Source organism: Sardina pilchardus, chromosome 22, assembly GCF_963854185.1.
Source record: "Sardina pilchardus chromosome 22, fSarPil1.1, whole genome shotgun sequence".
NCBI lineage: Eukaryota > Metazoa > Chordata > Actinopteri > Clupeiformes > Clupeidae > Sardina > Sardina pilchardus.
This window is the reverse complement of record NC_085015.1, coordinates 12,210,471-12,227,364: the sequence shown is the minus strand read 5'-3', so window position 1 is coordinate 12,227,364 and position 16,894 is coordinate 12,210,471. Positions and strand designations below refer to the sequence as shown.

General features: G+C 48.6%; 1 protein-coding gene across 1 annotated transcript in view; it reads right to left on the bottom strand.

The window, feature by feature from the left end:
• The window catches only part of pcdh15b (protocadherin-related 15b), a 204,121-nt gene that overhangs the window by 24,832 nt on the left and 162,395 nt on the right, over positions 1-16,894 (bottom strand). The window contains 5 exon segments of the mRNA XM_062526974.1: positions 2,510-2,728; positions 4,958-5,134; positions 10,179-10,267; positions 13,341-13,556; positions 16,549-16,562. Coding sequence (XP_062382958.1) covers positions 2,510-2,728; positions 4,958-5,134; positions 10,179-10,267; positions 13,341-13,556; positions 16,549-16,562 — 715 coding nt within the window.

The window sequence follows — 16,894 nt, the reverse complement described above, 5'->3', positions numbered from 1 at the left end:
CTCTTCAGCAAGGATACATTATGACACCCTTCCTTTGCGTATTGTAATGTATGTATTACAGTGCCATACATGAGGTGGAAAAGTCCATCTTCAGAGAGTAAAAGTCCTACCACATATCTGTACTAACCATTCAGTTAAACCAGCTGATTTGAATTAGCACAACTCTTCAGCCAGGTAGAGCAGCTAAATGGTGAGATCACCTGTGTTAAGTGCACAGGTAGAACAAATGCATGGTTGGACTTTTTACTTTCTGACGCAGGACTTTTCCACCATTGGTACAAAGTTATGCTAACTTTACAGTAGTGTCTGGGTATCATAGATTGTAAGTGTTTGCATCATAATGTTGTTTCTTCATATTCTGTTGATATTTCAGTATCATCTTGAAATCCTCCACGCTAAAAAAAAAAAACCCTCCACATAGCACCTTCATTGAGAGTTCCTATTTTCTACTATCACAAAGCTTTCAGATACGATGCGACAACGGCACCACAGCATTCTAACACCCATTATTTCCAATGGCTTCTACTATTATGCGATGAACCTAGCAGCCAGCGCAAATCGCAACTTGCTCCCTATCCGTATCAGATCATTTGAGTAAAATCCTTGGTCTACCTCCACTTTCTCCATCAAAACTTTTCCTCCCTCTCTCTCTCTCTCTCTCTCTCTCTCTCTCTCTCTCTCTCTCTCTCTCTCTCTCTCTCTGACTCAACATTAAGGGGAGATGGCACCAGGCACAGCACGTAGACACTGATAAAAATCTCAAATTCAGACGGTGACTCCTGTGTGTTCAAAGAAACCAATTTTCCCAGCATATTTTTCATGCGCCATCCCAGACAATAATATTGCACTGTTCCCTTTTTTTTTTATATATATATATATATATATCAAAAAATTGCCTAGAAATAGTGGGGGTATTGTTGTGGATGTGCTTTGAATTGTTTTTCTGAAGGAGAGCACTTGTTGTTAAACGTCTCTGCTATAACAATCGATAAGAACATCATACTCACTCTTTAAATCTGATGAAGTCGTTGTTGATGATGATGACGATGATGATGATGATGATGATGAAGGAGAAGACGAAGAGCAGGACGACGCCCAGGAGATGCAGGGAGAGGGACACAAAGACAGAGGGACATTAGACTAACGAGCAAGTTATGCACAGGGTCAATATTATCACTAAACTATGCATCACAATCCACCATATAAAAAAACATAATAGGCCTATTGAAAACATCAGGCCACTTGCCAATGGCTGAGTTGAAGCCATGCAGAGAAGAAAAATGACACCTAGAGAAGAAGACTCCTTTTCTATTAGGGACGCGTTTCATGATCATCACTACGCTAGCTGTGCACTGTAACGTGCGCGGAATGTTAAAAATGGCCCTTCCTTTTGAAAATGCACAACAATGATCCTCTAATATTTGTCTCGAGTGGCGTTAATTAAAACTGCTTTCACGCCATGTGAGTGCAAGACTGGCACTAAAAGGCATCGCCACGGTGATTTATGGAGAATTAGTGCAAAGACCATGAAACTATGGAATAGGCCTCCAGAGGCATGTGCGTGTGTGTGTGTGTGTGTGTGTGTGTGTGTGTGTGTGTGTGTGTGTGTGTGTGTGTGTGTGTGCGTGTGTGTGTGTGTGTGTGTGTGCGTGTGTGTGTGTGTGTGTGTGTGCGCGCGCGCTTGTGTGTGTGAGTGTTTTCTAGTATGTATCTTACTCAAAGGACGATCCATGATCATTGAATTATCTCTGTCATTACATTACGCTACATGGTGATACATGGGAATCCACTTACTATTCAGGTCAGCCTGGTCAAAGCTGCTTTTGATTAAGCATGTCATTTCTTGAATCCCACATGGATTTGAAAGCATGTATTTGCGACTCTGTGTTTGGGCACATACAGTACATCTATGTGTATATGTGGGTGTATAAGCATGCTTTTGTCTCTGTGTTTGGCAAAGCTAAGTAAATATGTGCTTCTGTGTGTGTGTATTTGTGTGCTGTGTGTGTGTGTTTGCATTTTTTTCTGTGTGTGTGTATTTGTGTGCTGTGTGTGTGTGTTTGAGTGTGTCTGACTGCATCTGCCTCAGTGTGTGGCGGCGTGTGTGTGTGTTGTGTGTGTGTGTGTGTTTGCGTACGTGTGTGTGTTTGCATGCATGCGCGTGTGTGTGTGTTGTGTGTTTGAGTGCATCCCGTGCGTCTGCCTCAGTGTGTGTGTGGGCGGCGTGCGAGTGTTGTGCGTGTGTGTTTCCTTACGTGTGTGTGTTTGCGTGCATGTGTGTGTTTGCGTGTATGCGTGTGTGTGTGTGTGTTGTGTGTTTGAGTGCGTCTGCCTCAGTGTGTGTGTGGGCGGCGTGCGAGTGTTGTGCGTGTGTGCTTGATTACGTGTGTGTGTTTGTGTGTGTTGTGTGTTTAAGTGCGTCTGCCTCAGTGTGTGTGTGTGTGGCGGCGTGTGTGTTGTGTATGTGTGTTGTGTGCGTGTGTGTGGCGTGCGTGCGTACTGTACTCACTGCCGGTAGGTGACGATGACGATGAGGATGGCGGGGATGCAGCAGAGGATGATGATGATGGCCAGCGCCAGCAGCGCGCCCTCCGTGTAGCCCACCGTCTGCACCGACTTCTTCACGCTGGCCACCACGTCCGGCGTGCGGATCTCCAGGATGCGTCCGCCGCGGCCCAGGTACGGCTGGAACTCCTTGTTGATGTCCAGCAGCTTCCCGTCCAGGAACCTGCACAACAAGTCAAGTCAAGTCAAGCCAAGTCAAGTTTGTTTATATAGCACATTTCATACACTGGGGGGAATTCAGTATGTTTTACATAAACAAAAGCAAAGAATAATTGTTAATAAAAGTGTAAAAGGGCTGTTAAAATAGTTAGTTAAAAAATAAAATACACCACGTAGAATAACTAAAAAACAAGTTGAATCAAGTCTAGAATAAGTCAATTAAAAGACAGATTCAAAATATTTAACTCATTTGATGAGTTATCAGAAGGCCTTTGAGAACAGTTTGGTCTAAATTTAGTACACGTACGTACACACACACACACACACACACACACACACACACACACACACTCAACAGTGGCGCCATTCACTTTTGTTTTTTGGAACAGGTCTGATGAAGATGTTGTAGAACTTTTTGAGCCGTGTTGCTAGGCAATAACACGATTCAGAATGTTCTGATGTTCTGTTACCAAACACTAGTGGCAACATGTGCCCACACAACATCAGTTAGCAACATCAGAGAGGGTTAAAGCAGACCTTCGTAATCAGGGATCTTTGGTAACATTCTCCGTTAACACTGCTCAAAAACGTGTACCTGTATACCTTACTGTAAGAAAAAGGGGAACACCTGTGACCCTCAAATGTGTGACTTCATACAGTACATCAATCCTTTAATAGAGGTCACTAAATTCACATGGCACGAATGGTGACACGCTTCAAGTCCATTCGCTAAAAACATCACACAGTGCAGGGGCAATTAGGGCAATTACGGAGATCCATCATTTCGATCTGGGGTGTGATCTGCTGTGACTTCGTTATGGCCTCGATGATCGATGAATAAGTGACCCCTGATGGATCTTGAATTAGCAAAAATCGGGCCAGTGTCAACCCACATTTACATCACTGTTTGTTAGACAGAAATGTCTATCTTTGTCTCACTCATACACACTCTTTCGATACATAAAACAATTATGAGAGAGAGGGATGAAAAATTGCTGCTTTCTTTCCAAGTCTGCTCCCCGCAGTTTTGTGTGAAGCACATCTAATTCATTTGCTAACAGTCAGGCAGATGACAGTTGGCAAACATTGCCTGCGATGACATCAGGGAAGCCGCTGCTACTGTTTCTTATTCTAATAAATTCCGCCTCTCCGAGGCAACAAGTAACATTTTAGCGCAGAGAAAAGATCTAGGGGGCGGAGTGCGGTTGTTTGTTGAGTGGTTTTAGGATCGCGGAGAACACAGCTAACAGTGCCCTTACCAAGGAGAGCTGCCTATCACAATATTGGTATAACGTGGAGGGCAATGGGGATTTATATGGTGTCTATCTAATGCTACATTCCAGACAACTAGGAAGTTGGAAATGTCCCAGTTAGAATCTCCCAATTTAATTCCAGACAAGGAAATCAAAGGTCAGAGGTCAAAACTTCTGACATCCAACTGATAAATAGTACAATGGAACACCACTTGAAGTAGGAGTTCCCAGTTCTTAACTTGTGGGGAAGTCAATCTACCCCAACGTTAGTAGACAATTAAAGACTTATTCTATTATTCTATTTTAACGTTCCAAGTTGTCTGGAATACAGCATAAGTCAAAACCCTCAGCAGGCAGGCATGTAAGGAGGAGAAGCAGGGAGCACCACCGCAGTGACTACCTGCCTCAGTGAGAGTCGGATGACATTTGTCATCTAATGTGCCAGCATAAGCCAGGAAGTCAATCACACGCATGCAAGTTATAAGCAAGTCTCAAGTCCAAACCATCAAGTCTCAAGTCCTAACCATCAAGTCTCAAGCAAGTCTCAAGTCCTAACCATCAAGTCTCAAGTAAGTCTCAAGTACCCGCTGTGGTGAAAATCAAGCAAGTCAAGTCGACATGTGATAAAGGACAATGAAAGACAAGAGTTTTAAGAATGAAGTGAAGGAAAGTGGAGGAGAAAAGAAAAGGCAGAGTCTAAGAGAAGACGAGGAAGATGAGACATCAAGAGCGAGGGAGCGGAGGATGAGAGGAGACAAGCCGGACGGAAAGAATGTATGATGAGGAGGAGGAGGAGGAGGAAGAGGAGAAGAGGGGACACAAAGGATCAAAAGAAGACAGAGATTGTTAAGATGAAGGGAACAGAGAATGTAAGATAGAGAGAGAGAGAGAGAGCAAAAGAAAGGGATATGAAAGAAGGATAGAAAGAAATTGGAAAAGAAAAGATGAATGCAGAACAGACTGATGACATAGCCACCCACTTGTAGAGCTCCTGACGCGAGAGCGCGCGATTGGTCAGCGGGTCGATGGCGTACACCATGAGGTCAGACTTGGAATAGTCCTCTTGCTCAAAGCTGTCGCCGTAGCGACGAGGCCCGATGGACTCCACCACCACTTTAGCGCCGGGGATCTGGTCTTGAACATAGCGCTCCAGAATCCTGCCGGAAATATTTGGACAGAGAAGAGAGGATGAGTGGGGATGTAAAAAAATAGAGAGAAAGAGAGAATGAGAAAGAGAGAGAGACTGAGAGAGAGAGAGAGAGAAATTACAGGCAAGCACTACTTCCTTTTGGAATTCAGCCTTTCTGCTGAATTCATTTGCACATTTTTACACTCTTTAAAAGCCACGTTTTTCCAACACCATAAACTAATAATTTGACACAAACTTCCATTAGCGCGGCCCTGGAGTTGTTGGCGGAAGAAAATACTCCAAAACACAAGCCCAGATGTCAGACCTCAGGATGTGTGCATTTTGTGTGAAAACAGTGTGAAAATACAGATTTCTGGCATGTCCGTAACGCCTCTGAATTGGAATGATTGCTATGGACCGTGAACAGAACATGAAGTGAGTTTGTGTGCACACACATGAACGTTCACATTCACAAACATTTCACACACACTGGCTCAAAATAAATGCTTGCGGGCATAATCATAACCCCACTTTGCATTCCTCCTCACACACACATACACACACACACACACACACATACATGCACGCACATCAAGTGCTTTTAGCATGCCAAGCGCACATGTGATTTTGTCTGTGTGTGTAGTTAGTGAGGACCATCCCAGGCACTGAGAGAGGGAGAGAGACACCTTGGGCATTTATAGCTTCACTTTCAGATGCATCTATGCTATATTTGGTCGTCACCGCACACACACACACACAGAGACACACACACACGCACATGCACACACACACGCACACACGTACACACACAGAAACAAAAACCCGCCAGTCTTGTAGTGCCATAATACACTCACACAGACACACAAACCTGCCAGTCTAGTAGTGTCATAGCACGCACACATGCACGCACACGCACGCACACACACGCACACACGCACACGCACACACACATGGCCTAGACCCTCATTAACCCACCCGTCCCCTTGTCAGCCCACCAGGACAGCTCCTCAGGCCTTAGGGCTCCAGAGGGCAGAGAGTCTGGGACCCAAAGTTGTCATTCGGGGGCCAAAAAAAAAAAAAAGAAACCCGACAGCGATGGTCTCGGAAAGAGAGACGAGCGGAGGGAGGTGGGGAGATGGATTGAAAGAGGGAGAAGGCTGTGATGAAGTGAGTTTGGCACTTCAAAGCGAAAATGTCCTTGTCTCTCGCAGTGGGTGTCTGATACCCTACAACCCAACACACACACATATGCACGCGCGCGAACACATACACACACACACACACACGCACACACATGCACACACGCACACACACACACGCGCGCACACACACACGCACACACACACTCATGCACACACACACACACACGCACACACAGACACACACACACACGCACACACACACACACACACACACGCACACACAGACACACACACACCCACACACACACACACCCACACACACACACATATACCCTCGCTCCGCGGCTGCACCATCCCCACCGCTGCGGCCTCCACCCCAACACGGCACCACCCCGACCCCCTCTCCCCCCGGTGAGGCTGGCAATCCCTGCCAATTACCTGCGGAGATCTGGATATTCCCTCGGCCGTGAAAAAAAAGGGTGTGACAGAGAGATTCCGAAGAAGAAGAAGAAGAAGAAGAAGAAGAAGAAGACGAAGAGGAAGAAAAAGAAGAAAGCGAAAAAAGGGAGAGAAAGAAATGACAGAGATACCGAGCAGGGAGAATGAGAGAAAATGACAAGGGAAGGAAAAGAAGCGGAGAGAGAGATAGAGAGAGATAGAGAGATAGAGAGAGAGAGAGAGAGGGAGAGAGAATAAAAATGGAACCCGCGAGGGAGAGGTAGAGCCGAGACGAGATTGATGGCTTTCCCTCTCAGGGGGTTGGGGGGAGAGTGGCTGTGGTGAAGAGTCGAGGAGTGTGTGTATGTGGTGTATGATTGTGCGTGTGTGTGTATATGTGTGTGTGTGTGTGTGTGTGTGTGTGGACAGAAGACTCCAGACAAGCGATGGATGGCTGTCTGTCCATCCACCCACACAGCTGAGCCCCCATGCCTCCACCCCCTGCAGCTAAGATGGCTTTTGTTAGCAGCAGGCCACTGGCTCAGTGTGGAGTGTGGTGCTGGTGGTGCTGCTGCTGCTGGTGGTGATGGGGGACCTGTCAGTCCACGGCTGGCACATGGCAGTGTGTTGTGCCAGTGTGAAACTGGCACGGCAGGGGGGCGGGGGGGCGGGGGGGCACTCGTCCACACGCAGCAGGGGGCGAAGGGTACCAGACTGACGGGCACACCGGGGCACCGTGCCAGGCGCTCGAGAGCTGACCACTCTGCCCCCCGCTACACACGCCAACGCCTGTTTGCTGATACGCGCTGTCAGAAGCCACAGTGAGACTGTTCAAGGGACCGTGGCTTTCCTGCTCCACTTGCTTATTTGTTTGTTTGTTTTTACAACGCCTTGTTGTTTCACTTATGTTTTTTAACATCATATTTAGCAGATACTTAAATTCAAAGTGACTAACAGCATCTTAAGACAGTAAACATTTTTATAAATATTAATTGTAAGAGCTCCCAAGATACGGAATCTATTCTAGTGGTACTTTTAGGTAGACTGGGTAAACCCAGCATGATCTGCTGGTGATCAGATTTTGCCCTGCAGCTCAGGCTGGAAACCTGCACACTTATCTCTCCTGCTTCCTGTCCATGTTTGCTGGAACCAATCACAAACGGGCTTATCCACCAAGCGCACCCTGATCGTTGGTCTGATTGGTTGAAGGACTATCCAAATGTGTACAGAGTCATTTGAACTATGCCCATTGATCATGCCTCTTGTGCAGTAGAAATACAGCGCAGACTCCCCAGACTAATGTTCAAATCTCAAAAGATTGAGTTTAGTGTGGTGATAGCCAGGCTAACGTTTTGGCTCCTTAACCTGACAGTCGGGCCACAGGAACCTGAGCCTCAGTATTGCTGGGAAGAGGAATGTCCACTCTACATATTTCTAATTGGTTCCATGCATAAAAATGTACTCTCTGTCAAACCCCCAATATATGCTTTGGAGAGCTCCTGCTGTTCAATTAACTTTCTGGGCAAACATGAAGCTCTCCATCTGGATAACTACAGGGGAGCTCTGAGGGAACAGGTTCCGTGGAAGTGTGTGTGTGTGTGTGTGTGTGTGTTTAATGGGAGTCTATCTGTGTGTATGTACTATATTATGTGTGTGTGGGTATCCGCATGTGTGTATGTACAGTATGTGTATCTGAATAAGCAAGTGTGTGTGTGTGCGTGCGTGTGAGTGTGCGTGAGAGAGAGAGATAGAATGTGTGAGAACGAGAGAGAGTATATGTGTGTGTGTGTGTGTGTGTGTGTGTGTGTGTGTGTGTGTGTGTGTGTGTATGCGTGTGTGAGAGAGAGAGACAAAAAGATAGAGTATATGTAAGAGTGTGTGTGTGTGTGTGTGAGAGAGAGAGAGAGAGAGAAAAAGATAGAGTACAGTGTATATGTAAGCGTGTGTGTGTGTGTGTGTGTGTGTAGTAGAAGGTGGGGACCCACAAGCGCTGGAGCACCACCCTCAGCATTTAAGCCTCTGTGAAGCACGCGCAGCAGGGTGCCTGCGTTTGATCTGAGGAGAGCGGAATCCAACAGGCCCCTTTGATTCGGACGCTCCCCCGGTGACCAGGGAGGTCTGGGCCAGGCCAGGCACGGAGACGCAACTCGCGCATGTGCGGAGGTGGTGAAGTGGAGCACAGGCCTTTTTTTTTTTTTACGTACCCGTAATTTCCCGAATATTAGCCGCAGCTTATACATTGATTTTACGAAATTTCTTCCACTATGAGGTTAATACACGGGGGCAGTTAATATGGTGTTAATATGGTTTTGCTTCTTTTATCTTGCATAAAATACTGTCCTGCGGCTTATACACAATGTGGCTTATATGCGGGAAATTACTGTATATTTTTCGGGCGTTTTATGCCTTTATTGATCGTGACAGTGGAGAGTGACAGGAAGTGAGTGGGAGAAAGAGCGAGGGTGAGATCCGAACCCGGGTCACCGGCGTGCGGTGCAGGTGTCCCAACCAGTCACGCCACGGCTGGGGCCACCGTCTTTTTTTTTGTAACAGGTGCTGAATGTATCTTAAACGCTAATCTCCCGGCGTTTCACGCTTGCTACGTGACTGAGTTTGTGACGAGGACTCACGACTTGTGTTTGCTGTCTGCGACACAAAGGATCGCGACTCAACGATGAGCTACGCTTCTGCTTGAGTCTCTTTCTGAAAAAAAGGGTGTTCCTCGTCCCCGAAGTTTTTGATTTAGAGGTGGAATGGGCTCTAGGCTCTAGGCTCTGTAAAGTGCCTTGAGGCAATCTCGATTGTTTTGCCGCAATATGAATTGAATAATAATTACTTCAGATCAAATGCAGACACCCTGCTGTGAGGGCTTCAGAGGCTTATGTTTGTATATTATAGCGTTTAGCTATTTTCATTAGGCTATTGATTGAATTGCCATTGTTGCTTACTATTGCTATTCTCCTTAATGTAGTATTACCAAATTTAGATTGTTTTCTGTTCAATTAAACTACTGTATTGTTGCTATTTGTATGTCCTTTTGGACGAAAGCAACTGCTTAATACCATAACCATAACCATAAATAAATTGAATTAAATTCAAGTGCACTGAACTGAGCTGGAGTCGTGTGGCAGGAATCGTTATGTGTGTTTGGGTGACAGATGGGTGAATCCATTGAGATTCTTTACACGGCTGACACAATCCAGATTCAGTCAGACATGTTTGATGCTATCTTGACCGTTCCATTCAATGGTCGCCAATCTTTGTATTCATGAGTCAGCTGCTATGTTTGTGATCGTTACTAACTTCCAATCCCGCACGGCTACATCTGTAGGTATGTAAGGACATGTTCTTATCATGTATGATTGATAAAATCTGGAGGTCTGTTCTCAGAATGAGTAGACTTAAAAAACGCCACTGTTCCTGTCTAAATGGCGTGTGTGTGTGTGTGTGTGTGTGTGTGTGTGTGTGTACGGAACATGAGCAATACTTTACCCCATGAGCTGATCTTTGTTCTGCTCCACCATGGTGGGGGGGACGTTGGACACCACGATCTGCATGTCCAGCTGGTTCACCACAGACACCTGGAGAGGAAACAAGATAGAGTGAGACATGCATGCATACACCATCCTTGTTACAGTGTCCCTAAACTGATAAGCCCAATGTGGCTACTGGTTAGTGGTTAGTAATAGCATACTGATAGTTGCATTAATTAAAGTGAACTGACATTAAAGTACAGTATGGTTGAACTACACAATAAGTATCCTGCGCTCAAATTACAACAGGTTTGACCAGCACAACGTTGTCATGTCCATTCGAATGTGGCTAACTTGTATCGCACATACAGCCATACATGGACCAGACACTTGGTCAGCTGTTCCGGCGGATTTCCGACATGTTTGAAATTTCAGTCACGCGCCATCCCCCCTCTCAACAACACGCCGGTGGAGTGTGACGAGCCATCAGATGACAAGATTCCCCCTCTCGAGCGGCGTAAAGCCCGGCCTTAGCGACTAGCCCCCGGTCTCCCGCGGTGACCGTAACCGTAATCACGCGCGTAGTAGTAGTGCGCCGCACACCGCGGCGACATCGCACTCACGCGCGGCGTTCCCCCCTCGGGACCCTCTACAGTGGAGTGTCCTCAAATAATCCCTTTGGTTCCTGCAGCGTCAGGCATTCGCCACCCCACCCTCCGCCTCTCTCTCTCTCTCTCTCTCTCTCTCTCTCTCTCTCTCTCTCTCTCTCTCTCTCTCTCTCTCTCTCTCTCTCTCTCTCTCTCCCCGTGCCCCTAACCTCACCACTCCCTCTCTGCCGGTGCCCCTGCGCGCGCTAATTTAACGGGCGCTTAATGCCAGCGGCACAACGAGCCTCTCGGGAGGAACTTTGCTAACTGTCTGGCAGGCGCCTCATCCAGGCTCATCCCCGTGAAACGAGGCTAGGCCGCCCTTCAAGAGTTAGGAGAGGGAAATAGAATTCAAAAGATGGAGGGAGCAAGCGGAGAAGAGGGAGAAAAGAAAGAAAGAAAGAAAAGAAAGAAAGAAAAGAAAGAGAGAGCGGAAGACAATAGCTCAAGCGTCCCTCTTTTTCATTTCCCCTTGTCTAGTCACTTTCTTTATTTTATTAGGTGCCTGTTAGTGGAACAGGTTTTTCCTGCCACCGTGGCGTTTAATCGAAAGTCTACATCCCCCCCCCCCCACCCCTTCCCTGCCCACCTTCCCCCCGTCTCTCTCTCTCTCTCCTGCCCACTACCTCCCCACAAGCCCGCGCCAGTTGGCAGCGCTCGCCTCACCAGGCAGGTGGGCAGTTAAAGGATAAAAAAAAAACAAAAAAAAAAAAACACCACATATATTCATCCACAAACACACCCAGCGGCCAACAAGGGAACAACCGACCAAAAGCTTTGCCCAAGGAACGAGAGAGAGAGAGAGGGAGAGAGAGAGAGAGAAAGGGAGAGAGGTGAAAAAACAGAAGGGTTTTGTTACTGTGGCTTGATTTACGAAGCTACGCCCAGCATCTGCGCAGCTCTCTGCACGCCAAGCAAAGAGAGAGAGCAATGAGAGAGAGAGAGAGAGAGAGAGAGAGGAGAGAGAGAGAGAAAGAGAGAGAGAGAGAGAGAGAGAGAGAGAGAGAGGGAGAGAGAGAGAAAGAGAGCGAGCGTGTTTGATTGACCGAACGAAGCTCTCTTATCTCCACCAGAAAGGAGAGGAGAGGAGAGCTGGGTGGATGAGACGTCCAGGCTGTGGCTGCCGGGTGGTTGGACATGGCGGCTCCTCTCCTCTCCTCTCCGCTCGGCTCCACTCTGCGTGGGTAACTGGCATCTCTCCAGACCAGAACGTCCCTCCCCAGCCTCCCCCCCCCCACCACCACCCTCCACCATCTCATCCCTTCACCACGGACACGGAAATCTCGTGGGAGCGAGACAGCTTCTTGTAGCTGTCAGTGGTGGACTCGAGGCTGCCCCCGCCATCCGGTTATCATCAGACAGAGATTGATAATTACTTGGCAGAGATGTAAGGGGGGGGGGGGGGGGGGGGGCAGCTGGGCCTGGATAGGGCTCGCGTCCACACAGCTTGTACTCGTGGATCTTTTTTTTTTTATTCCCTTTTTTACTTTTTCCTGCGTTTTTTTTGTCTGGGAAGGGGCAGAATTTTAATTTCTGGATGCGGTTTCTAACCGCTGCTTCAAACATGAGTATGAGAAACAGATGCCGGGGGTGTTGGTCATGCCATGGAGAGGATGGTGGTGGTGTGTCGTGTGTTTGTGTGTGTGTGTGTGTGTGTGTGTGTGTGTGTGTGTATGTGTGTGCGCGTGCACACAGAGATGGTGCTGGATTGAGGCTAACACGGAGGGGAGATGCACGCACTGATCGGGCCGTGGTTCTGTGTGCAGTAGAGTCCACTTCAGAGCGCGCGCACACACACACACACACACACACACACACACACACACACACACACACACACACACACAGAAACAAGTTTACTTGCATGCTCATTCAGCCTCTCACACACACAGAAACAAACACACACACACACACACACACACACACACATAAAAACTGACTGCCCATTGACATACATGCTACACCACTAGCAGGCTGGAATTCTACTGCTGCATGCTTTTGGAGTATGAGAGGCATATTGTGAGTGATGGCCTTTTGCACACCGTTCCATCTGCCTGACCACACATTCCTCATGCACTACAGAGATGTACAGGTGCAGAGGTAGGAAATATAGTTAGATGAGTATGTGTGTATTAGTTTGTGTGTGTGTGTGTGTGTGTGTGTGTGTGTGTGTGGTTGGTTGGAAGTGAATGCAAGGCAGAATGTGAGCATGCTTGTATTTGTGTGTACTGCATGTGCATGTGTGTGTGTGTAAGTGAATGACAGAGAGAGTGCATGTGTGTACATGTTTGTTTATGTGTTATGTACCAACGAGGGAGTGTGTGTGTGTGTGTGTGTGTGTGGTTGGTTGGAAGTGTATGCATGTGCATGTGTGTGCTTGTGAGTGAATGACAGAGAGAGTGCACGTGTGTACATGTTTGTTTATGTGTTACATACCAACGAGGGAGTGTGTGTGTGTGTGTGTGTGTGTGTGTGTGTGTGTGTGTGTGTGTGTGTGTGTGTGTGTGTGTGTGTGTGTGCACGCGCTCCCTCACCACCACTTCGGCGCTGCTGCTGAGGCCCTCTCCGTAGTTGTCCACGGCGACGACCTGGAACTTGAAGTAGGAGCGGCGCATGTTGCGGTACATGATGGCCGTCTTGATGACCCCGGAGTAGGGCTCGATCACGAAGCTGTCCTTCCCGTCCGCCGTGGGGGGGACGATGAGCCGGTACAGCATGGCGCTGTAGTTCCCCGTGTCCTTGTCCACCGCCTGGGGAACAGAGGACATGCATACAGATCAGATCAGAGGGTGAGAGAGAGGGAGGGAGGGAGGGAGAGGAAGAGAGAGGGAGAGAGAGGGAGGGAGAGAGGGAGGAAGAGAGAGGGAGAGAGAGAGGGGGGGAAAGAGGGAGAGAGGGAGAGGGAGAGGGAGAGAAAGGGAGGAAGAGAGAGGGAGAGGTAGAGAGGGAGAGAGAGAGAGAGGGAGGATGCTGAACTCACCTCAAGGGATGGAAAACATGCAAGCACTCACAACCACAACAAAACAACAATATAAACATATGTTATCACCTCACTCTCTCTCTCTCTCCCACTCTGTCTCTCACACACACGCCCACACACAGACACATACACACACACATACACACACACACGCACACACAGAGCAACAGATATCTTTCTGTTTCCTGGAGGCCACACAGCTGTTCCAGCGCTGCGCTGACACTTCTGCTGTCTACCATTAGGGGGAGTCTTTGAGCTGAGATCTCTCAAGGAGGTGGATGGAGGGGTGTGTGGGGAAGGACCGGGGTGTGTGTGTGTGCGTGTGGATGTAGGGGGCTGAACGCAGAGGAGTGTGTGTGTGTGTGTGTGTGTGTGTGTGTGTGGGAGTATGTTTGTGTGTGTGTGTGGGTGCTATCACACGGCCACAGCCGAGTTCAACATTCTCAAGCCTCTCTGCGGGGACATTGATTTATAACACCTCTTTCCGTCCCGGGAGAACACGAGAGAGAGAGAGAGAGAGAGAGAGAGAGAGAGAGAGAGAGAGAGAGAGAGAGAGAGAGAGAGAGAAAGACCAAGACAGAGCGAGAGAGCAGGAAAAAGAGAGAAAGGGTAGCAGAGCGAAAGAAGTAGAGAGACAGAGAGAAAGAGAGCGACAGAGAGACAGAGAGAGGGAGAGAGAGATGATAGAGAGAGAGAGAGAGAGAGAGAGAGATGATAGAAAGAGAGAGAGAGAAAGAAAGAGAGGTCTGCCCTGCCCCACACCAGTCATTAACCCAAATGAGATGTTTTCAATATGCCTGAAGAGCCACTCCAAGCTACTTGACTAAATAGCGGCCGCCCTGAGACCATATATTAGCGGCTGCTCACCGCTCCAGCTATAGCACTGGCATTTCATTAGCAGGGCCTCACTGGGCTGGGATGCTAAACAGTGCAGAGGGCAAACGCTGGCAACGTACAGTAGAGGAGGACTCGGGGAACATATTCCCCTTAAGGAATAGAAACTGTGAGAGGTCTTGCATAGGGCAGGTGTGTACATATGTGTGTGTGTGTGTGTGTGTGTGTGTGTGTGTGTGTCTGTGTGTGTGTGTGTGTGTGTGTGTGTGTCTGTGTGTGTGTGTGTGTGTGTGTGTGTGTGTGTTGCAGAAAGAGAGAGATGTAGAGTTAATGTGTGTGTGTGTGTGTGTGTGTGTTGCAGAAAGGGAGATGTAGAGTTTGTGTGTGTCTGTGTGTGTGTGTGATGCAGAAAGAGAGATGTAGAGTTAGTGTGTTTGTGTGCGTGTGCATGCGTGCGTGCGTGCGTGCGTGCGTGCGTGCGTGCGTGCGTGCGTGCGTGCGTGCGTGCGTGCGTGCGTGCGTGCGTGTGTGTTTGACCGCTGCTTTGATTGTTGTGACGCAGTGCAGAATTTGCTGGGGGGTAGGAAACACTGCTGCCACTCTATGAAACCTGCATGACAATGCGACACACGCGCCCATCAACACACACAAGCACACCTTTTGTTTTCCACTCCTGAGACAAAAACAACCCACAACAACATTCACCAAAAGTAACAAGTCCTGTGGGAGAACCTAATCATTTTGAGTCTGTGTGTGTGTGTGTGTGTGTGTGTGTGTGTGTGTGTGTGTGTGTGTGTGTATGTGTGTATGTGTGTATGTGTGTGTGTGTGTGTGTGTGTGTGTGCGTGTGTGCGTGTGTGCGTGTGTGCGTGTGTGCGTGTGTGCGTGTGTGCGTGTGTGCGTGTGTGTGTGTGTGTGTGTGCGCGCGGCGGCCTTGTTTTCTCCCACAGGGCTGCTGGATCACATAAACTAATTATCACGGAGGCCTCCAGTGGTCCTGAAGAGAGCGGCGGAGACGTCTGTTCCGGCTCCTGAACTCAGCCAACCGGGCGGCTGTCCTCATCTGCCCCATCAGCTGCTACTCCGCCGTGTGCCCGCCCCCCGCGCCAGCCCCGCGCCAGCCCCGCGCCAGCCCCGCGCCAGCTCCGCGCCAGCCCCGCGCCAGCTCCGCGCCAGCTCCGCGCCAGCTCCCATCTCCAGCTCCCGCTGCTGCTGCTGATGCTGCTGATGCTGCTGACGCTCCCAGTCCACCATTCCAAGGCCTCTCCTTTCAGTCTTTCTTTCTTTCTCTCCCCCCAACTTTCTCTCTCTCCCTCTCTCACTCTTTCCCTCCTTCTCTACCTCTCTTTCTCTCTTCTCTCTCTCTCTCTCTCTCATCTCTCCATCTCTGTCCACCCCTCACTCTCTCCATCTCTCTTTCTGTCTATCTCTCTATCTCTCTCCCTCCATCTCTCTCTCTCTGTCTCTCCCCCCACTCTCTCTCTCTCTCTCTGCGCCTCCTCCTTCAAAAATACTATTTAGAGGAGGGATTGGAAAGTAGATTAGGCTAAGCTACGGACTGCTGAGCAGCTTCTGACTCAAATCCGGGCTGTGGAGTCGCTCCTCGTGCCCCCCCCCCCCCTCTCTCCATCCCCATCTACCGACACGCCCACGCCTTCCTCCGCCCCCCCCCCCCCCAGCTAGTGTTACAGGTCCGCGACACACCTGAGGGGAATGACCTTTGACCTCTCCGGGGACAGAAGGTGGCTCTGTGAAGGGCTGTGAGATGGTAATGCCCCCCTGGTCTCAAGATAGAATGGATAATCAGCACGTGTGGGCGAGAGGCTTAGACTATGGAGCCTGTATGACTACCTGGACTGACTTTCATGAAGTAGTGTGGAGACATACAAACACACATACACTCATTAACACTATTAAACTATTACTACTCTTTCTCCATATGCTGAAACACAAACAGAAACACACACCACGCACACGCGCACACACACACACACACACACACACACACACACACACACTTATCACTGTGGTAGGACATTACTACTATTACTACTCCTTTCTCCATATGCTCACACACCAAACACAAACACACACGCATACAACACACACACACACACACACACACACACACACACACACACACACACAACACACACACACACACAACACACACGCACACACACACACACACACACGCACACACAAATGAACAAACACACAACCCTACAACCGCAAGCAAGTAAGCCAGATCAGACCGTGCGTGACAAAGTGGCT